The sequence below is a fragment of the Polyodon spathula genome, chromosome 2 (assembly GCF_017654505.1).
Source record: "Polyodon spathula isolate WHYD16114869_AA chromosome 2, ASM1765450v1, whole genome shotgun sequence".
Classification (NCBI taxonomy): domain Eukaryota; kingdom Metazoa; phylum Chordata; class Actinopteri; order Acipenseriformes; family Polyodontidae; genus Polyodon; species Polyodon spathula.
This window is the reverse complement of record NC_054535.1, coordinates 76,862,729-76,887,473: the sequence shown is the minus strand read 5'-3', so window position 1 is coordinate 76,887,473 and position 24,745 is coordinate 76,862,729. Positions and strand designations below refer to the sequence as shown.

At 36.2% G+C, this 24,745-nt stretch overlaps 1 protein-coding gene across 6 annotated transcripts in view; it reads right to left on the bottom strand.

Annotated features, from left to right (window-relative positions):
- The window catches only part of LOC121300832 (cAMP-specific 3',5'-cyclic phosphodiesterase 4D-like), a 401,364-nt gene that overhangs the window by 30,926 nt on the left and 345,693 nt on the right, over positions 1-24,745 (bottom strand). For all 6 annotated transcript variants that reach the window (XM_041229733.1, XM_041229744.1, XM_041229755.1 and 3 more), the window contains 2 exons: positions 21,886-21,959; positions 20,954-21,003 (listed from right to left, as the gene is read on the bottom strand). In XM_041229733.1, the coding sequence (XP_041085667.1) occupies positions 20,954-21,003; positions 21,886-21,959 (124 nt within the window). The remainder of the gene's footprint in view (positions 1-20,953; positions 21,004-21,885; positions 21,960-24,745) is intronic.

The window sequence follows — 24,745 nt, the reverse complement described above, 5'->3', positions numbered from 1 at the left end:
GTCATCCAGTTCCTATCCAGTTTTAAATAACTTTAGCATAACTGAGGCAGAAGTGTTAAAGGGACTAGGAGCTCTTAAAATAAACAAATCCCCTGGGCTGGATGAGATCCTCCCAGTAGTACTCAAAGAAATGAAAGAAGTAATTTACAAACCGCTAACCAAGATCATGCAGCAGTCTCTTGACACAGGGGTGGTACCGACAGACTGGAAAATTGCAAACGTAATACCGATCCACAAAAAGGGAAACAAAACTGAACCAGGTAACTACAGACCAGTAAGCCTGACTTCTATTATATGCAAACTTATGGAAACTATAATAAGATCCAAAATGGAAAATTACCTATATGGTAACAGGGTACTGGGAGACAGTCAACATGGTTTTAGGAAAGGGAGATCGTGCCTAACTAACTTGCTTGATTTTTTTGAGGATGCAACATCGATAATGGATAATTGCAAAGCATATGACATGGTTTATTTAGATTTCCAGAAAGCTTTTGACAAAGTCCCGCACAAAAGATTAATTCTCAAACTGAACGCAGTTTGGATTCAAGGAAACACATGTACATGGATTAGGGAGTGGTTAACATGTAGAAAACAGAAAGTACTGATTAGAGGAAAAACCTCAGAATGGAGTGTGGTAACCAGCGGTGTACCACAGGGATCAGTATTAGGTCCTCTGCTATTCCTAATCTACATTAATGATTTAGATTCTGGTATAGTAAGCAAACTTGTTAAATTTGCAGACGACACAAAAGTAGGAGGAGTGGCAAACACTGTTGCAGCAGCAAAGGTCATTCAAAATGATCTAGACAAGATTCAGAACTGGGCAGACACATGGCAAATGACATTTAATAGAGAAAAGTGTAAGGTACTGCACGCAGGAAATAAAAATGTACATTATAAATATCATATGGGAGATATTGAAATTGGAGAAGGAATCTATGAAAAAGACCTAGGAGTTTTTGTTGACTCAGAAATGTCTTCATCTAGACAATGTGGGGAAGCTATAAAAAAGGCTAACAAGATGCTCGGATACATTGTGAAAAGTGTTGAATTTAAATCAAGGGAAGTAATGTTAAAACTGTACAATGCACTAGTAAGACCTCATCTTGAATATTGTGTTCAGTTCTGGTCACCTCGCTATAAAAAAGATATTGCTGCTCTAGAAAGAGTGCATGTCATATGCAGACAGGCTAAAAGAATTGAATCTGTTCAGTCTTGAACAAAGAAGACTACGTGGCGACCTAATTCAAGCATTCAAAATTCTAAAAGGTATTGACAGTGTCGACCCAAGGGACTTTTTCAGCCTGAAAAAAGAAACAAGGACCAGGGGTCACAAATGGAGTTTAGAAAAAGGGGCATTCAGAACAGAAAATAGGAGACACTTTTTTACACAGAGAATTGTGAGGGTCTGGAATCAACTCCCCAGTAATGTTGTTGAAGCTGACACCCTGGGATCCTTCAAGAAGCTGCTTGATGAGATTTTGGGATCAATAAGCTACTAACAACCAAACGAGCAAGATGGGCCGAATGGCCTCCTCTCGTTTGTAAACTTTCTTATGTTCTTATGTTCTTATGAGTGCGGACGGGAGTATATCTTGGATAATTGAGTAAATTGTCTTGGACAAAGCTGGTCAGTCTTGGCTGAGTGAAGGAACAGAATTAAATGATTATCAGGAATAATTGAAAGATCACAAGAATGAATACCTATGGCTGGGAAACTGAATAGAGATGATACTGTGAATTCTGCACTTCTTGGAAATCCAAAGAAAGCTGATAGGCACATAGCTTCCATCACCAGGTTGTCAAATGGGTTGAAACATCCTGAGCACAAGATTGAAATTAATTGGGAAAAGACATCTGTAGATATGGGTAGTCCGGATGGAGATGACGGGGTAAGGCTCTTGAAAATTCCTCTGAGAGCGAGGCGCACAACAGGGTTGTAAATAAATGTCAGTGAGGGGATGGACAAGCTACGATAATGAAATTGGATACTTGGTGTAGAATTTTATGGGTGCTGGTGAAAGATAAAGAATGTCTTGTGAGTGGACGACGAATGCTACAATCCAATTTTCACTAAATGGGGTCGGGGATATTCGGATATAGGTGCAAAATGAAGAGAATGACGACCAACCTGTAGTGTAGGAGGACCTGGTAGATGAATAGAGGTCTGATGACATGTATTCTCTTGCAGATGAGAGTAGATTGGAGAGCGATGGATTTATTTGAATATGAGATGGTAGAACTGGGGAACCTTCTGATGTCTAGAGAGAGATGAGACACTGACCACCCTATGTGTTCGTTAATACAGGATCAATCAGTGGTTTATTACTATCATGTCTGCCTGGAATGGAAAAGGTAAACTCACATTCAGAGATTTGGGTTTCACAACTCCAGTCATTCTCCTAATAGTGGAACTCTTAACTCATAATCAAGACAGATTTCTAGTCTCGTACAACGCCTCTCACCATGTATTAATGCTTGTAGTATTTGAGAGAATGAGCGGACATATTAGATGGGAATTAACGTTAGCCTTAACTGCGGAAATGGCTGCCACGATCCGAGTATTGCAGTGCAGCTGGAGCACTGGAAGCTCTGGAGGAGAGTTTATTGCTTTGGAAAGATATTTTTACGTGAGAATCCAGGTTTATGCAGATGAGGGACTTCATGGCCTCGAAATATTGTTATGAAGCTGTAGAATGAGTTTGGGTACCTAGTTGCTGCACTGCCGTGCTGAGAACTGCTCTGTGTGAGTGAGTTTGCGGAAGCGCACTTGTGAGAAGGAGGCAATGTGGATGTAGCAGATACAAAGGTACATTAATTATTGAGCAAAGCCATACTCTCGATTCTAACCAGGATGTTGATATTGTTGTCGGTTTTTAAGAGTTTGCCAAGTGGACGATCCTCATAAAATAGCTGCTCCCGAGGCTGAGCCTGCTGGCAGGGGCGTTCTGATTTCCATCGTGTCAGGGCAGCAGGTCTGGTTGCTGGATAGAGGTCTGTATTAGAACTAGACGGTCCATCGGAGAAATGAATGAGATATTTTTTTATAAGAATCCAGTAGGGAGGTTTCCTGTAACGTATGCAAAAAAGCAAAACACACAAAAAGCAAAACGGAAGAGAAGGAAGATAGAGTGTGACGTGGCTTAAACAGGCAGACAGCTTTGACAGGCAGGAGAAAATATGAAGAGAGCAGCTCCAGCTCCCGCCCCCAAACCCCACTTTAAAGTTAACATTTAAAGGTCTGCTGCTTTGAAAATGACTAACTACAGTTAATGGACGTATAAAGTGGAGGAAGGATGTTGTCACTTTAAATCTTTCAGTATAATAATGAAAAGGGCATTGCAATTGGTTAATCTAATGACAAGTCTTTGTAAAACATATTCCAGATATGGGAGAATATACCTAAATATATTATTTAAAAAATAAATACAAAAAAGAGAATACAAATGTATGCACTTTATGATGCCTTTTTTACCATCAAGTTTAAAAAAATAATAATTGAAGTTATACTGTACAGTTCAGGCATTTAGATATGCATTCATTAATTCTTCATATATTAGACTTTAAAATGAATCATTGGGGTGTTGCAAAAGGACATCTTCAATATTATCGTCAAACTAATGGAATATGAAATTACTATATGAAGTTGTTTGTGTCAAGCAATGACAGAATTGGGAGTTTCTTTATTCTGAAGTAAGACATGCCTTCTGCGTGCGTCATAACCTTATTATAGCAAGAATGTATGAAAACCACAAAGTCGTTTGACCTCATTCTGTCTGCAGGCAGTACAGTAAAACATGTGCAACAAATCAAGAAAGGTAAGGACCACTCACTGGGTGAACCATTTCACAGTGAAAAGATTGATGTTAGCAACTGAATCATCTTAAAGGTCTAATGAAAACATAATATAAATAAACAATACAGTGTTAGATGTATGCATATTAACTCAGCATGTCAGGTTGTTTGGTAGTTGTTCCATTCACATTAAAGAACTGCTAGCAGTGTTAACAAGAACAGCACTACTCTGCATTGTCACGTGCTGTACGTATCACATCAATTTATTTAATGTAATTCCGCAAGCTTTGATATATTTTTAGTCACACTTCTTAAATCAGCAGGGAAATAAAACCGGGTTGCTGGCAAGAAGGAATATTAGCATCATAGTGTATCTCTATCATGCCACCCTCCCCCCCTGCAAACAACGCTGATGGCTGTTGTGGGGAAAGAAAACAGGCATTGTTGCACGAGGCAGCATCGTCTGGATACACTATGATGCCTTTTACACAAGTTCTCTTTCCCTGACGAGTTAAAGTTCAGAAATGCTGCATGGAGGAATCAAATTACTGCAGCAATAACAACCACAGATGTGGGTACTGCGGTAATGAAGAGCCCTCATTTGTGTCTAAGAGTGTTAATGGACCATGTAAGATCATTAACTAAACACAATATCCACACCATAGAATTCCACTGCTGTTACAAACTACTTAAAATCTGAGCGTTATTGTGTTCTGGGTTTAACAGTCTAATTTCATTTAGTAAGTGTGGGCTTAAGTAAGCCCGCAATCTAGAATGTTCTTATTGAACGTTGCAGATTCCCCAGTGACTAATGTGGACTTGCCAAAGTTTACATAGTCTAAATCAAGGAGCACCCAATTTGTTCTGTCTGTGATGACAAACACCTCACAGTTTAGAGGTACATTGTACTCTACAAGTGCATTTTACAAAACTGTGTAGTATGTGAGAAAAGGTGGTTTTGCAAAGTGGTCAGCTCACTCAAAATGTCAACTACCTCCTCCTAGAAGCCACAACCTTTATCTCACAGCCCCTCACAGTGCACTGTACTCGTTACCCATGGCTTAGAGGGAGCTCATGAGTTTTGAAGTGCAAACACCTACTGTATAACTTTCCATGTAAAAGTCTGTGCACTTTCAGAGGCAGACACTCACACAGAGATACTCTACAGTGGGGGGAAACTAAATAAAGGAAATGCAGAAAATGAACTGCAAAACACCTTTTGTGCCACAAGGAACATGAGATGAAAACAAGAAATACAGTATATTACACAGAAAATACAAGTACAATAGCTGAAGAAATAATAACTGAGGGGGAAAGAGGACAAACCATTCCACTTCACCAATGTGGTTAAAAGACAACACCACAAGTTTAGTGGATAAAAAATGTAATCTATTGAACTGATTGTACAAGTGCAGGAAACTTTGACCTTTAACCTAGGCCTGAAGTAGGCGGTAATGTGTGTGGCAAAACTGTCACATTCCCATTGTCAAAAGTCAAAAATGATACTGGGGAAAGACTATCATACATAATTGATCTATTTGCTCTAAAAAAAAAAAAAAAAAAAAAAAAAAAAAGAATTGTACTGTTACTAAAACAGCTTTAAGAAGTACAAACTAGCACTGTAGTAAAATGTTAAATAATAACAATACTATAATGTTAACACTGCTAATTTAGCCAGATATATTACATTATCTTTATCACAGTATTTTGTTTGCTATTTAGTTCCTCTTAAAGTCACTAAACTGCTAGCAACAGAATAACACAATCCCTGCCTCCATTGTTCTTTATATTCAGCAAGACTTTGACCCTTGTCAGCATCTTGAGGGTATGCAGACACTGGCCGCCAGCCCAAGAATCATGGAAACTACTGTACTGTATCATACAGGACATCGGTTCATGTTAGCCTCTTTCTGTTTGCTAAACTCCACAAGCAGAGACATTTATTATATGAAATGAAGCAGATGGCATCACATACCAAGCATATATGGGACATGTCATACCAGGGTTACGTGAATACTGCACTATGCCTGCAAGAAGCAACTTGAAAAATGACTGACAAAAGCTGGCAAGGTTGTCATAAAACATTATTTAAAATGTGACAATTAGAAGAAAATAAAATACAACAAGCCTGGTACATACATGTATATCCTGTAAAGCCAAATCTCAAAGATAACTGTATATTCGTTTTTATAGAAGTGTACCTATTTTGTATACATAAAGAACATAAATACTGGTGACATCCTGGTGGGAATATTTTACGATATGGTTCAATTTAGGACAAATATGACTGCGTAGTGCTTTGTACAATCATGGAATAAGCCACCTCTGAAATGGAAGTAATCTCACGCTCCACATAAGAAAAAAATCCCACCAGGAAACAAGCCCAGCAAAAAAGTTGAGTATGCACTGTCAAGCACCAGTCTCAAAGCATTGGCTGAGACATGTACCAGATAGAGTCATCAGTGATGTCACGAATGGTGCATTTCGTCCACAAAATGATGTATTTTGTCCACAAAATGTACATTTCATGATGACAAAATGATGATGACACAAACGGCACCCCATAAATAACAGTTTCACAGTAAACTGGTACAGTACATTGCAGTACATTGGGTTCTTGGTACATTCCACAGTATATTAAACCCTAATCTAAATTAATGAACAGGTTAGTAAAATGTATTGTATTTTAAGCAACATTCCTTCTGTTTATAAAGTTGAATATAAGTATGCACTAGTCTTGATGTGAACTTGATTCACTAGCTGATATTTCACTAGCTGATCCTTCATTAATAAGCGTATATTATTTTACAAATCCTTCGTGCCTGAGTGTTGTTTGGCAAATGTAATCCACTGGGGCGTTGAATTCTGATAGTAAAAACAGGAAGCTAACTGGCATCTTCCAAATCCACTTAACCTTGTGTGCTTTGACTTATAACAGTCGTAAAACTTTCTGCAACAAGACAACAATGAGTAGCAGGAATCATTCATGTCATGTAAAACTGATCAAATTCTAACTGAAAAAAAAAACATGATGAATAGAAACCTTCCTTTAAACTGCAATACATGTTGGTAAAGCAAATGAGCGACGCCTTGGCAGAATTCCTTGCTGCTATACAAACAAACTAAAATTTGACTAACCTAAAGGCTGCCGTCAGCCATGGCTTAGCGCCAACACTCACACAAACACATGCGAAGTTGCTGAATATACTGCATTTTACTTAACTGATAGTATTCTTATAACATGATATTTGACAGACTTAGTGAAAACATAAAAAAAAAAAAAATCTTAATAATCCTAAAAAACACGTCCCATACATTTGTATGTATCTGTGATACAGTGGGCTTATGTTTTACTAATAGTATATTAATATACTACTATATTTATGGTCTCCTAATTTGTGATTCAGAATAGCGGACTGAAGATGACAATAAGGTTTAGGAAGGAGTACTGACATAAACAATTACTTAATGAGAAGAGGGTGGCTTATACAAAACTATAACTATTTATTTGTTGTCATTGTAAGTTGTCACACTAAATGATAGCTAAAAAAAAAAAAAAAAAAAGAATGCTCTGTTTATGTTTCCTGTTTTTGCACCATTGGAGGTATGTGAGGTTTTGTTCACACCATGCATTACAAACAATAGTTCAAACCCCAGAGAGACATAAGGGATGGCTCGAAGTTCGCTTGGCATTCTTCAGATTTTTAAAACTATTCAAGATTCAGACTTTAGGTCAGTGAAACCTTGTTGGCTACTTTCAGATACAATTCTATGGATATAAGTAGAATGGAATTAGGACATTATTTAACTTATTTATTTATTTATTTATTATTATTATTATTATTATTTATTATTATTATTATTATTATTATTATTATTATTATTATTATTTATTAATAATAATAATAATAATTTCTTTGCTTATTTAATTTACCTTAAAGTTCTGTTAAATAAAAAAAAAAAATGGATCACCCAGAACTTGAAGTAAGCATTTGATTTGTAAACCTGCTAGTGCGCTAGTGGTTAACAGTTAATAAATAGCGTCCATTCAAATAAAGCAGAACAGTTACCGGTATTAGTAAAACTCCTGTTTTGTTTTTCCTTATTTCTTTTAGCAGCAAACAAAGAGTATTTTCACATGTCAATCCTAATGACATCACAAAAAAGCATGTAAAATAATGCTTGGTTGATAAAAAAAAGACTTTGCTCAGTGTGTGTGTGTGTGTGTGTACTTTATTTACATATTCTTATATTTAGCCCTCTGCTATGTGATAGCATACTGTGTGATCTATGCATTAAACTGATACTGCTCCCTCTACTACAAAAGTTAAACGGTATGCATTATATAAATAATAAAAAAAAAACATGACATTTTAATTGCATCTTAATTCTCCATCAGATCGATACAACTTTACAGTTACAATACACTCCCAGTCACCTTGTATTCTCTCTCTCTTTCTCTCTCTCTCTCTCTCTCTCTCTCTCTCTCTCTCTCTCTCTCTCTCTCTCTCTCAAAATACATATTTAATATTTATATTTGTTTTTATGATAGAGAATATTAGCACTGGCAATCAATGCAGTTTTTTTTTTTCTATTCATTAATTGTATTTAAATGTATTCACAATTTGTTTTTTATCGCAACATCCAAATTATATTGTTTACTGAAACAATTACATTAGGCTAAAAGTATGCTTAGAGGTCATTACTATTTTTTTCTTCATATTTGTTCAAGGCCTTTCTGATTCTATACAGCAAGTGCAATAAAAGCAGCTTATTTCAATGAGCCTATATCTGCACATGGATGGACTGATATTCTCTTTCTCACATTTTTTGTATTGTTACGGGTGTTACAACACGTCTGCCCTCTCATTCCAGTGAAACTCTGATTCTTTCTAAATGCTTTAAAGGAAAAAGAGAAGCTAAAGAGGTGTCCAGCTGGAGCCAGGGTGCTCCACTCCCTCCCTTCAGGCCATCCTTTCATTTCCAATAGCTCTGCACTCACTTTTGTGTGGTTTCAAGAGCAGGGGTGCCATTCTCACTAATGATGACTCCTCTGACGTCAATGGCATTCTTATCATGTTTAGTGCGACATCAGAAACCAGCCCTCAGAGGCCACTCTGGTTTAAAAAGGCTGAGATAATGTTAATATGCGGAATGGACTCCTGAACCAGATGGAATGTGGAATGACTGTAAACAACATGGCTGTGCTATCAGGGTCTTCCTTTGAAAAAAGGCTACACTCTGTAGATCAATAATTGGGAAGGCAAGGAATTATTTAAACTACTGCTAAAGCAGATTAATTCCAAACTACTAATTAATTTAATACAGACACACTTCTGTCTACCTATATAGTCTTGAGTGTCTATGTGAGTGTGTGTACATCAATAACTAACAAACTGGGGTGCTGTGCCAGCTTGCAAGCTGCATACATATACAACTGCAAAGTACGGTACAATGTACAGTTATTCCCTAAATGTACAGTTTGCAAAAAAAAAATTCTACAGTTTGCACCCTTCCATTTTTTATTTTTGTTCTTATATGAATCAATAACATGGCAGATTTCCAATAACATAAACTGGACTCATTTGCAAACACATGTACAGTAGGTACTGTACTAAGAACAGGCAAACAGACGATATCCGTGTTTAATAGCAAATCCGTATTCAACGTACATGTTTTTTTTTTTTTATTTATTTTTTTACATTTTTTTTTTAAACCAGAATCTATCTTGCATTCAAATTCAATGAACAAAATGTAAATGGAGTACACTCTATCCTTGGTATACATAAACATGAGATTCTTCTAATTACGCCAGTGAAATTGCTTTCCTTTGGCTTTTAGTGTAGTATCAGATTGGTCTCCAAATATGTTCAGAAGAGAGGGTTGGTAATAAGGTAATAAGGTTAAGGTAAGATGAGTACTGACATAACCATCTTTATCTGTACCAACCACTCATTGAGAAGAAGGTGGCTTATACAAACAACAAGATATTTATTTGTCGTCACTGTAAGTTCTCACACTAAACGACACCTCTAAAAAGCAGTCTGAACGCTCGGTTTATTTTTCCTGTTTTTGTTCCACTGGAGGTAAGTGGGGTTTTGTTCACACCATGCATTACAAACAATAGTTGAAACCCCATACAGGGATGGATCAATACTAACATTCAAAAACAAGTTTTACACTTTTTTTGTTTATGTCTGTGAAACCTCAAGTTGACTAATTGTTTTGGAAAATAAGAGAGACTAAGAGTGTAGATGGGGGCAGACTGCTAATGATGAACGCAAGTAATGGTAGGTTGCAGGGTTATATTTATAAACGACAGGTTATTGGGAGAGTGGCATGTTGTGTACTGTCCCTCCTAGAGAACATATTCGGTTAAGCCCACTAATTACCTTGATATATTGCTTTACTGTGAGGTAGATTTCATCATTGTTTAGCACCTGTCTATCTGCCAAATGCGGGATGATTGGGGCCGGGGTGGGTAAACTACACATACTTATACGTCCCAGTGGTGTTGTTAACCTTTCGCTGTGATAACTGCTCAGCAATGTATGATAACAAAACATGAAAAACATTCTCGGTAGCATCCAGCCCCACATTTAGAAAAACCTAGAGTGAATATTATTTTAACTGTTTACATGTCAACCTGTCCATCAATAAACATGTGATTTTTAGGGTTGCTGTCTTCTCTGGCAGGTACAGCTATGGCCAAATGTTTTAAATCACCTATAATTTTAAGACTGAGTCATAATTTAGATATTTTATTTAACATCAGGTAATAATAAAAAAGAAAAACTACAAAATGATATTGCAAAAGTCTACCGAAGTCACAATAGTAGTAGAGTTAAAGATGGATTCATGTTTTATTTCATTCTATGATGACCAGGGATCCTAGTTTTCCACAATAAAAAAAATTAAATTCTCCGATAAAGAAAGAAAAATCCACGTTATTCCATGAGTAAAATAAAAGGCTTAAAAATGAGTTTTCCCTGCCACGTTATAAGAGACACAAACAGTACTGTTGGGTAACAGTTAACACAGGAAGTATTTATTGTTGTTCTTGTTACACTTGATGTGTATCTTCATGTTATATTTTAGTTTATAATTTTAATTATTCTTGAACTGCAACCTTATATTACACTGTAACATGTATAAATGCATCTGCTAAATAAATGAATTTAAAAAATGGTTACACTGTCAAATTCCAAGCAAGTTACAAGCTTACCAGTGCCATTAATCAGTAAAACAAACAAACTTACTTTTTTAATTTTTTTACTTCAAATATTGTAAAAAAATAATAATAATAAAAAAAAAAACATATTCATGTTAGTTCAACTCCCGAGTCTTCGTCATCCAGATGGCTATTGTTAAAATAGAGCTGCAGCACTCCAGTTACAATTGGTCTGACTTTGGAATCCTCCCTAATGTGCTTGCTGAAAAATCTCAAACTGACGGTTCATCCACTTTGTACAGAGAAATGTCAGCTTTTACATACATTTTGACAAAATCTGAAACAATAGTTTCACGCTGTTCTTTGGCAGTTGTAAGATGCTGAAATGATCCAAACACAGTGGTCTGTTTCAGTGTTTTTGATGGCCCTGCTATTTTGGCCTCATCTTGTTTAAGTTTCCTTGCATTCAATTTGTGTTCAGCGCTTCCCATGTGTTCTACAATGGTCTACCTACGAGTGTAACAGCACACTGCCATCAACATGAAATTCATCCTTGCCAAACTCGTTGACCCGATCTATAGGGGTGATTATTTATTGTTTTCGGCATCTTTGAACAACTCTGAATACTAAAATAAACTGAACTTAAATACAGGAAGCAGTTTTATTAGACAGCTATGTTTATGTAAATCTAAAGCAAAGTTGCCTGTGTTAATGTTTATATATTACACGTGTACTGATTTGGTTATTATCAAACATGTGTAAAACTTAAAAAACTCTGAAAATCCATGTTTTTCCGTGTTATTCCACAGCAAATAAATTCCTAGGATCCCTGCTGATGACACAGCCGTAACATCCCGTTACACTTTTTAAAAGTACACATATATATATATATATATATATATATATATACACACACACACACACACACACACACACACACACACACACACACACACACACACACAGTACTGTGCAAAAGTTTTAGGCAGGTGTGAAAAAATGCTGTAAAGTAAGAATGCTTTCAAAAATAGACATGTTAATAGATTATATTTAACTAAATGCAAAGTGAGTGAACAGAAGAAAAATCTAAATCAAATCCATATTTGGTGTGACCACCCTTTGCCTTCAAAACAGCATCAATTCTTCTAGGTACACTTGCACAAAGTCAGGGATTTTGTAGGCATATAGTCAGGTGTATGATTAAACAATTATACCAAACAGGTGCTAATGATCATCAATTCAATATGTAGGTTGAAACACTATCATTAACTGAAACAGAAACAGCTGTGTAGGAGGAATAAAACTGGGTGAGGAACAGCCAAACTCAGCTAACAAGGTGAGGTTGCTGAAGACAGTTTACTGTCAAAAGTCATACACCATGGCAAGACTGAGCACAGCAACAAGACACAAGGTAGTTATACTGCATCAGCAAGGTCTCTCCCAGGCAGAAATTTCAAGGCAGACAGGGGTTTCCAGATGTGCTGTCCAAGCTCTTTTGAAGAAGCACAAAGAAACGGGCAACGTTGAGGACCGTAGACACAGTGGTCGGCCAAGGAAACTTACTGCAGCAGATGAAAGACACATCATGCTAACTTCCCTTCGCAATCGGAAGATGTCCAGCAGTGCCATCAGCTCAGAATTGGCAGAAAACAGTGGGACCCTGGTACACCCATCTACTGTCCGGAGAAGTCTGGTCAGAAGTGGCCTTCATGGAAGACTTGCGGCCAAAAAGCCATACCTCCGACGTGGAAACAAGGCCAAGCGACTCAACTATGCATGAAAACACAGGAACTGGGGTGCAGAAAAATGGCAGCTGGTGCTCTGGACTGATGAGTCAAAATTTGAAATATTTGGCTGTAGCAGAAGGCAGTTTGTTCGCCGAAGGGCTGGAGAGCGGTACACGAATGAGTGTGCTGGCAACAGTGAAGCATGGTGGAGGTTCCTTGCAAGTTTGGGGCTGCATTTCTGCAAATGGAGTTGGGGATTTGGTCAGAATTAATGGTCTCTTCACTGCTGAGAAGTACAGGCAGATACTTATCCATCATGCAATACCATCAAGGAGGCATCTGATTGGCCCCAAATTTATTCTGCAGCAAGACAATGACCCCAAACATACAGCGAAAGTCATTAAGAACTATCTTGAGCGTATAGAAGAACAAGGAGTCTTGGAAGTGATGGTATGGCCCCCACAGAACCCTGATCTCAACATCATTGAGTCTGTCTGGGATTACATGAAGAGAGAGAAGCATCTGAGGCTGCCTAAATCCACAGAAGAACTGTGGTTAGTTCTCCAAGATTTTTGGGCCAACCTATCTGCCGAGTTCCTTCAAAAACTGTGTGCAAGTGTACCTAGAAGAATTGATGCTGTTTTGAAGGCAAAGGGTGGTCACACCAAATATTGATTTGATGTAGATTTTTCTTCTGTTCACTCATTTTGCATGTTGTTAATTGTAAATATAAACTATTAACATGTCTATTTTTGAAAGCATTCTTACTTTACAGCATTTTTTAACACCTGCCTAAAACTTTTGCACAGTACTGTGTGTGTGTGTGTGTGTGTGTGTGTGTGTGTATATATATGAATTCAAAGTTTATGTTTTTACAAATGTATTGTCTATTGTGGAGATTGATTTCTTATGTGATTACAAGAAACTTTTAGGATTATGTAAAATGATTTACTAAACAGTAATATGACTACTATGTATTGAAAACAAATATGTAACTGGATGACAGATACTTTCTCGTATGGCAAGTCCCTCTTACACAATGAAAATTACACTTTTTGAAAAGAACCCCCTGTCTAGAAAAGTTTCTAACCCTTTAACCCTTTGAACTGTTTCCATGATTCAAGAAACCAGTCTGTGGATCCTATCCTATTTATTATGTTAAAAAAAAAGAGAGATAAACTAGCCATGGAATAACTTCACCTGTACCTAGAAGGGGTTGTACAAGAAGATGCACAAATGACATTTGGGGCTTAGACTTTAGCATTATCATTTGGTTGTTTCTTTGATTACATGATGCTAAATAATAGATCTAAATTATGTTCATATAGTTTATTTTGTTGTAATTATGTCTCAATAATAAAATGCTACATTATGTGATGCTAAACCTTTGGCCATATATGTATAACCCTATAGCATATGTTGGCGTTTTAACAGCAACACTAATTTAGATTAGAATTTCATGAGGACAGATACTTGTACCTTAAAATCACTCACCACTACAAAAAACATTTTTTTTCCAGGAATATATATATATATATATATATATATATAATATATATATATATATATATATATATATATATATATATACACACACACACACACACATATACATATATACACACACCAGCTGTTGATTCTCAGCCTGATTGTAACAACAGCATAGAGAACAAAATGTTCTGTTGCTTGGCAACAAAACTGTATGATGCAGGTAACCCCCTCCTAGTACAGTGCCTGCTCATAGGTGCAGCTCATTCTCACTGCTCTGTTCTGTAAGGCTAATCGATAACAATGTTTATATTTAAAAAATACAGTTTTTTTTTTTTCTCAACTTAAAAGCCATCAGATGTTTTTCATTTGCTGCACGCTAATGAAGCATACTGTATTCATGTATGTACTGGTTCCCATGCTCAAAGAATAACCATGATGGAAAATTATGGTTTTCCTTAAAATAACACTGTTCTAATACATCAAGAAACAATTGAATACACTGGTGATGGTTATTATTAAGTGTATTAAATGTAACGCCTCTGTTTTTTTTTTGTTTGCTTTTTATTGTGCAACTGTAAGCTCTGTGATGTATTCAAGTTTTATTATTAGGGTTTCAATCACAATATTACCTTATGCATGGAGAGTTAATTAAAATGCTCTGTTAGATGTTTTCCCAATAATTAGCCATTGGTTGAAATGGCCTTGAAGGTCTTCCATATATTTTTTCTCAGGAATTGTTTCCAAGAAAAAAGAAAACTGATATGCAGGCAGACATTTTTTTTTTGACTATTATAAAAACGTGTCAATATATTCTTGGTACATATATTGTTTAAGTGACTACTCATGCTCAGACTTCTACTATTCTCTGTTTTTCTTACTTTTTTAATATACTTAGAAGTAATTCAAAACAAAAATACCAAGAGTATTATAAGTTTATGTCAAGGACATTCATGGTTAGATTCATTTTAATATAAGCATTTCCCAGATATTTAATTCAAACTATTGTCTGTGTGACATGCTGTGGTGTTTGGGTTGTTAACACCGGTTCCAGAACATTCTTAACCAGATCTACTTTAAAGCTTGCTGACTAGACCAAGGCACAGGCCACAAACTGTGTTAGCTCTTTGAAGCTCGCTTTCCAAAATGCTATCTGATTGTCTGGCCTCTTAAAGTGTCACAAAACGTACAAAGCCAAGCTATAGTGACTATGCAGTTGTACCATTATTGTGTTAAAAGTTAGTTAAAATGCTTTAAGAATCATTTTTAATTACATAACTTGTAGACACAAGTTTAATAGTTATTTTAAGTAAACCTGAAGGGTTTATTGTGTTTTAAATGAATATTATAAACTAATAACTATTTTTTAATGTTATTCTTTGATTGTTTTATGATATGTTTTATATGCTTGTAGTCGTAATTTTGTATAGAGAATGAAACTGAAATTGGTATGTTTCTCTAATGAATGTAACTAAAGTTATATTGAATAGGAAGTTTACATGATCAGTGTAAAATCCTTTGATAACAAAATAGGTGGATAAATTAATTTCTAACACACCCTTTTTGTGTGACAAGCAACTGTCTATCAAATACTGTGAACCAATGGAAGGACCAACAAGGACTTGTTTAAAGTACAAAGGAATGCCTATACATCGTGTTATTTCAACTCGAAACAAGGATTTTCGCTCTCTGGATTCACTTTCTCCTCATCAAACTCTGAAGTTCTTCAACAAAGAAGCAATGATTTAATCTTCAAAGCTGTCCCAGAGATGGGCTCCCTCCGGAATGATGAAAGCTTTCGACTACAGCCTTCATGGAGGTGCTGCGCTGCTGCACAACTAACTTCCACAGAGAGGATGACCGTGTTAAGAACATCGCACCAACAGAATAAGTATCAAATGTATATTGTGTTTCCTAGTAACCGAACTGTTATTGATATCGTCACAATACGTAATGTGCATCTATTCCACTAGATGCTGAACATTGTACATGCGTACTTAGCCACTTGGAAGCTAGTGCATGTACATAATACGTGACTGAACCAAACAATGCCTGATGAACTATTAAGACTGCTTCACTAATACAGATCTCTATGACCAGAGAGCGCACCAAAGATTAATTATGAACATGTAACAATGCATTACTTTTACTTGAATGTTTTATTATGTTTCTTCTTTATACATATGTTTTTAACTATGAAGCCTAACCTTTATTCTTTTCCCTTTGAGAATATGAATAAATTTAATAATAATTTGGATTGTTAGGTTTTTTTTGTCTTATAACAAATACACATGAATCTAGGGATAATCATGTCAGAATCGCTAGTTCTTATTGAGGTATTGTATTTATTATGGTTAAGAATTACATTATGAGCTATAATGGGTATTTTCTTTAATGGTAATTGGCGAGGACACAGTTGTGACATAAATCCTAGATATACAACGGAAATATGCACGACACATATAACACACATTTCTGTTAAAACTAACCTATAAAAACAAATAGGTCAGTGTAGAACAAGCATGCCTGACACAATTAGTCTACTGCTATATTTCAGTAAAAACCTGACCACTTTTTAATTGTTAACTAGAGTTATTAATGGCACCATGCTAAACTGGTTTTTACCATTGCTTCATGCATACAATATGTAAAAAAGCCAAAAAAACATACAATATAATAGTATCTTGCAGTACTATGCTGGAGTAATTAAAAACAGGGAACAGGAAACACTTGTTTCCTGTTGGGCTGTAGTGATATATGACTTCCTGTTGACTTACAGTATACCAGCAACTGAGAATACCATTTAATTTGTTTAAATTTGAGAGAAACTAAATACTTCTAATTACTATAAAACTATGAATATGCACGTTAATACGTCACAACACATTTATCTTTATTTACCTATTATATATTACAGTACATATACCATAATACTACAAGGCTTGCCTGGCGGTTAAAATAAACACATACATAGTCAAACATTCTCATAACAATAGTGATGGATCAAACAAACGCCACCCTAAAACTTCTAAACAAAGTAAACTGTAGACAGTATGGCCACAATGAGCTTTTTCCAAATGGTGGTAAAATGCATAGACTGCAGGAGTGCAGGATTCCAGAGTAATGAAGCAGAACACAGTTTAATATTCAGCTGGTTCAGAGATTCCCCCTTGTTCCCCAGCCAGCTGTTCACCTTGGAATGCAGCGACTGTCCTGTCCATGGTAAGGGCAAATCAACTTGAGATGCCAGATCATGAACCCCTAACCTGCAGCCCTGCAAGCTGTATACATATACAATAACTAAACAGAACACTGGACTTTGACTGAAAACCTTTTATCTCATACCATGTACAAGTTAATAATACTTAATAAAAAAGCAAACATAATAAATGAACTAAATCATCCTATATGACTCTGTCTATCTTTGCGTAAAAAAGGAGTGGAAATTAGCTTTTTTTTTAGCACCAGCTTTAATTTAGTCTTAGGTATTCACAGCATATGCTCAAAATATCATTCCTATTTGTCAATAATATCATCCAGTTAAATCTTTAAATTTAATTACACTGCATTCCAGGTTAACAATTGAAGGGTGGAACAGCTGTATACAGTTGCACAGAAAACAACCGGTGTGTATCTTAAAGATAAAACTGTTTTAACAAGTCTGGAATGAATCCTGTACTTTGAGTAAAATCGCAAAATGTTTTCTGTTTTTGAATTTTTGGTCAATCTTATGGTTATGTCTTTATAATAACCCATTTGCTTGTTATCAAAGGAACTAAGGAAAAAAAATCAACAGAAGAAAAGAAAAATAAACTTCACAGTTGACCTCAGTGTATAAACAAACTAAATCTCATCAAGACCTAAAATCTATGTGTTTCTCTCTTTTGCTATACTCAATGCCTTGGCTCTCGAAGCAGCAGCTTGAATCTGGTCAGTAACCAGCTGAAAATAACACCATGGTCTCAGTTAGACCATCCTGAGCCCCCTGATTGAATTACATACACAACTCTTACATACCTGTGGGGTCAAGACCTTTCCCATTTAACTGTGAGGTTTTGGTGGATCACTGGGGTGTAATCTGACCCCGCAACACCTGCTTGTATCACTGCATGTCATCATTCTATTAGTTTCTTCCATCAGGCATCAATTGTGACTGGTTTAATGAGTGTAGGACAGATAAATCAACCATGAGCACGTTTCCTGAATTCATAGAATTGTTTCCTGAATTGTCACCGAAGCATTTTCCTGTGCCAGTCGCTGTGAGTGTCACATAAGCAAATGGGCAGAGTGACACCAGTATAAAGAGCCCTGAACTGGACAGGGTGAGCACCTGCAGGGGGCACCAATAGAGCTGTCTAGAATGGTATGTGTAACGTACAGAAGAGCACACCCAGCTCAAGGTGATGTTTATTTGTGTAAACAGTGCCATACGCTTTACTCTGAAGTAACCATCATCAGTCACGCCCCCCCATGTGAGGCACAGCCAAAAGTTTCAGAGCACCTGTTACTGTGTTCACAGGGTGTTGTGAAAGGAAGAGTGAGGCTTCTGCACAGAAACACCAGCATTCCAACACTTTCTAGATGTCACTGGTACAGTAATTGAAGTATCAGCAGATTCACAGGACCAGTGATTAGATGTAAATCGGTCCTAACAGCGTGACTTTATATTTCGCACATCTTGCCTAAGGTTCCAAGCCTATGAGTGTAACAGGAAGAAACCCACATGATAGAATGCACAGTTTCACCATTGCATTGTACTGTGGATGGCTGTCACAGTACTTCAATTTCTTATTCAAACAAGTACAGTTTCACTAAATAGTAGTACGGTAGGGGATTAGTATTTCATAAGTATTCAACATTTTAAAGATGTTACATTATTAAGAATTGTAATAATATCTGCTTATTACATTGTATTTCCAGCCAGTGCAGAAAGCAAAGTAGTCTCAAAAGGTTTTCCAATCTCAGTTAGTCAACAATAATTTATATTGATTATTCAAATTAAAATGTAAATCAACTTAAATAACAATATATAATATTAAAAGCAAAACAATCAGAAGAGTTAGAAATATAAAATATGTAAGTAGATAATAACCAGGATAATAAAATGCAGAACACTAGCCATAAAAATAAATAAATAGATAAATAACAATTACAATAAAAACTTAGTACTAGTAGCTGTTATTTAATTTGAGAGAAAATCTATTAACTATTTTTTTATGTAAACACCAAGTCAATCACTCCTTAATATGTTTATAAGGTTATTTTTATTGTCAAACATAAGAAATCATAAGGTATATACAGCTGAGATTTTCATCTGTGTTGTAAACCTGTTTTTTCAGTCATAAAGTTGTTCTCTAGTGCCACCTAAAGTTCATTTTGTATATAATCAAATCACAAAACATTACTGTTCTTACTATAGAAAAACACCAATGTGCAGCTACAGCAGCATTGCTGTCAACTGTGCTTGTGGTGAGTGATACATTATCATGTAGTTTACCTGCCTGTTGTTGGTTTAAAACATTGCTTTAGAAATACAAATCACAGGATGCGCCCTATAGCCTGGAGATCGCAGGTTCGAATCCAGGCTGTATTATTGCCAACCGTGACCGGGAGTTGCCGGAGGGTGGCGTACAATTGGTCGAGTGCTTCCCGGGTAGGGAGAGCTTAGGTCAGCAGGGCAATCCACGGTTCACTGCGCACCAGCGACTCCTGTGGCTGAAAGGGTGCCTGCGGGTCTGCAGTGGAGCCTTTCAGATCTGTGTTGTCCTCCGGCACTATAGATCTGATGGCTCTGCTGTGGATCCACAGTGCGGAAAAAGATGGCTTGGCAGGGACACGTTTTGGAGGACGTTCCCTCAGACGCCATTCCCCGAATCATCGGGAGTTGTAGCGGTGAACCGGGTTAAATAAGAAAATTGGTGTAAAATCAATTCTAAAAAAAAGAAATACAAATCATCTGAAGGACTTGGTTTGGCTTAGGTCACTTGACATATATAACGTAGTCCTCAGTCGAAAATATTCCATACCAAAAAATAACCACACAATTTTGCACAATATTCAATCTCTGCTTAGGAGAGGCAGTTTGATCATGTCATACGATTAACAACTGTTCACTGATTAAATACCAATGTAATCATTACCTTCGAATCTGATAAGCCCCCTCTTTTGCAAGACTAAAATTAGGCATGATGTATGCTTAACCCAATAATAATAATAATAATAATAATAATAATAATTACACTTTTACACTTTCTAGATGTCACTGGTACAGTAATTGAAGTATCAGCAGATTCACAGGACTAGTGATAGATGTAAATCGAACCTAACAGCATGACTTTATATTTCGCACATCTTGCCTAAGGTTCCAAACCTGTGAAACAGAAAGAAATCCTCCTTGTCAAACAATCTGACGTCTAGGTTAATGGAAGCTTACACATCCCACATGATAGAATGCACAGTTCCACCATTGCATTCTACTGTGGATGGCTGTCACAGTACTTCAACCTCTTATTCAAACAAGTACAGTTTCACTAAATAGTAGTACGGTAGGGGATTAGTATTTCATAAGTATTCAACATTTTAAAGATGTTACATTATTAAGAATTGTAATAATATCTGCTTATTACATTGTATTTCCAGCCAGTGCAGAAAGCAAAGTAGTCTCAAAAGGTTTAAATCATAATTAGAAAAATAATGGCAGATAAAAACAATGTTAAAAGAATATGTAGAGGTAAGAAAAAGCTTTGCTCTGAGTAAAGCCTCAACCTACCTGTAAAGGAGGTCTTGTTGATGGACGGCTGGTTACACATGGGCGATCGCCTGGTAATCAACAGTAAAAATGAATAACTTTATTTCCTGAAGAACCTTGATGGTCAGGTAACCATATTGATATATTAGTATATAAAATACTATATTGAGGGCAGTACATTAGTGAAGGAGCTTTATAGACTAAAACACAGTGCTGTCAAAATGGCTTAACCATGAATTAACTGAATTCATGCAGTATTCCTGTAGTATTGTCGAATTGGGAAATTGTTTAAATTGTAAATATGGTACTTTTTTCACTTACATATTATTCAAATTTGGAATGCCAACGATTTCTTTCAATTTAGAATGATTAGCTTACAAAATAAAAACAGAACCCCATCGAAACCAACGTCAACAAAATATCGCTTGTTGCTCAGATTAGGTACTAGGGGGACATATGGCAAGTTCAATTCATATACTGTAAAGTAGATTTAGATCAGCAGATCAGCCAGGTCAAAGCTACCAATGGTACTCGAATATCATGGTACATTCTGTTCTGCTAGCAATGCATTATTTCATCCTGGTGTATCATAGACTGGTTTTAACAGTGCTTCACAAACCTCCTTTAATGAGTCCAATCAATGGATCTATGGAGGACAGCAAGTTTTTATCATCGCTATGCTGGAAAACACTGGGATGTTTGCTAATCTTTCCACATTGGGTCCAAGAGGATTGTTGACTAGCGGTAAGTAATGATTAAAATACTGACATTTATGTCCAAACAAACAAAGGACATTTAAACATTTCAGTGCAACAGGGGTTATTGTAATTCCAGGCTTTACCACAAGAGGTCAAGAAACAACACAAGGTAATCTAAGCCATTCAAATGGTAAAAAGAAGATTACATTTTCATTTTCATAAAATGTATTATAATAGTTTCTTAGAAATACTTACTTGTTTGAGGCTCGGTCTGGTAAGTTGGTTATTGTAGCAAAATTATTCCGTACAGTTCTCAAACTAGCCAGCACCTATAAAAAATTTAAACATAATTGGAGGCCTGGTAGAAGAATGCAGCTGCATTAGGTATTATAAACTATTAAATACCAAAATCCCATATATATATATAAAAGATAGATATACATATACACTGGCGGTCAAAATAATGGGGACACATAAAAATCTTACTGAAATCCTACAAAGGAAAACTATATATATAAAGCATTGGCTTTTGCAGAAGTTTATTATCCATTTCAGAAGGAACAGTTGATATGTTTTACTGGCATTTACCCCTTGTAACAGAGTGCACATCCCCCTGTCAGTCAGCAGGCTACAGACAGCTTTCAGAACCTGAACTAATTGAGACAAGAGAGCCATGTGAAAATCTGGGTCACCCATGTGAAAATCCAGGTTGTTTTACATAACGAGGTAGAAAGTGTAAAGGAGGAGTGTACGGTAAGTGAGGTACAGGCCTCCAAGGAAGGAGATAAAATATGATGATTGTGTGTCCATACTTACACTTGTCAAGGAAGGGTATTACAAGAAAAGTAAATGTTTCACATAATGGAGTGCATACCACAATCAACAGAAAAAACTGGTAGCTGTGGAAACAAAAGTGACCAAGGCACAAAGTGGAAAACAACTAAAAGAGGAGACTGACTGATTATTGAAAGTCCAGGCTAATTGTTTCCTAACCAGCCCTGAATTTGCTGCTGATTTCAAATCCACACCAACAGTCACCATGTCAAAGGAAACAGTAAATAAATGTCTTGAAAAGGTGGTTTGATGGGGAGAGTTGTAGCTTGAAAACATGTTTAGAGGAGGAAGCCATCAAAAACGCCTAGAATGGCCACTAAACCATAAAGATTGCTCAAAAGAGCAACGGAGATGAGTGTTATGGACAGATGAATCACTGTTTGAACTTTTCAGCTCTAATAGAAAACATTACGTGAGAAGAAAACCAGGAGAGATTGTCAGACTGTCGTGCCAACAGTAAAACATGGAGGTGGTAACATGAAGGTTTGAGGTGGTTTTGTAGTAAAAATAGAAGGTACACCTGTAAAGGAAAATATCATTCCATTCTTCAGTATCATGCAATACCATCACGAAGGAGACTAGTGGGTGAAGGGTTTGTTTTTCAACATGATAATGACCTTAAACACACAGCCAGACTAAACCTCAATTACTTAAACAACAGGTGTTGAAATTGATGTGCTGGCTTCTCCAGTCATCTGACCTTAACCCAGTGTTCTCCCCAGGCCTTTTCAGGCTCGGCCGGCAAGTGGCTGTCGCTGCCCAGCTCAAAAACCTACAGCCTGCAGATGCTACTGTGCCTGTAACGATAGGGATCACTTGCTCACGCGGGGTGGAAAAAAAAAAAAAAAATGTTGGAACCACATGATGTTGTTGTGTCTTGACATTACATTTAACCGATCAGGTCAAGTTTTCCATTTTAAGCACTTAGGGAGGCTGAAACGTTAAAATGCTATCTAAAAAAAGAATAGTGACAATGAATGTGGAAATTACCAAACCAAAATGACGAAAAACAAAAAGAAAATGAAAAAGAGCAGCCTGCTTATAGTCAACAAAGAGCAACTTGAAAGCGAAAAAGCGAATTGGAAGAACCGCAAGAGGGGCCAATGAAGAAACAACGTGATAGTGGATATGATGTTAAGTGGAAAAACAAAATGGAAATGGCTTTTTCACTCCAAGGAATTGGATGGTATGAAATGCAAGCTCTGCCAGAAACACAAGACAGATTGCAAAGGATCAGGGGGTAAATATAGCAGTGTAGCCTGTGTACAAATTAGGGTGGATTATTATTCAATTTGTTATTATTGTACAAATTGTTTGTCTTATTATATATTTATGGTAAGGCAATCTGATTTTTCCATTGAAAGTGCTCCCTGCTATAATACTCTGCCCCCCAGCTATACAGAAATCCTTTGGAGAACCCTGTTAACCCCATTGAAATGTTATGGGATGGACTTGACAGAACAGTGAAAAGCAGAGTGCAACCAGCACAAATATGCTCTGTGAGATGATCAGGACTAAATGGAAAAAAATAGACGGCAATTAACTAAATACAGTGTTTGCAGATGTAATTGCTAAGAAGGAGGGTATTTTAATGAGAAACATTTGCAGTAAAATGCCAGCAAAACATATCCTCTGTTCTATTTTCTTTTGAGGCGGTTAATACATTTTCATATAAATCAACAGTTCATGCTGATTCTTATTTGTACTGTACTTCAATAACTTTTTATTAGATGCCCTGATAATCTTGACCACTGGTGTATACTATATATACTATATATATATTATATATATATATAATATATATATATATATATATATTATATAAAACAATGTAATTGTTACTGATTAAAACTAAAATGATAGAAAATATTCTGGTGAATTCTCAATAAATTAATCCAAGTATCAGCTCAGCATTTACTATGAGTGTAGTTTTTATTACAGCATGTGACTTCATTCAGGATACATGTTACTGTTAGCATCTGTAAACCAATGACTGTCAGTGTTTATCAGTAACTATGTCTACTGATGTGCTGCCAAGATTCATAGACTATGGTCAGCATTTATGCAAAATCAATATCCCCTTTTCATATCTCCATTGGTCATAATTTCATATTTAAAACTGTTTGTGGGAATTACATGGTGTAAGAGACGTTGCCCTGCCAAGCTTTTGAAAAACTTGGTAAAATTATACATGAAATGACTGACAAGGATATGGGGGGAAAAAAATGCATTTCTGTAATAGTGTTTTTCTTTAAAAAATTTAAAAAATCAATTGTATGTC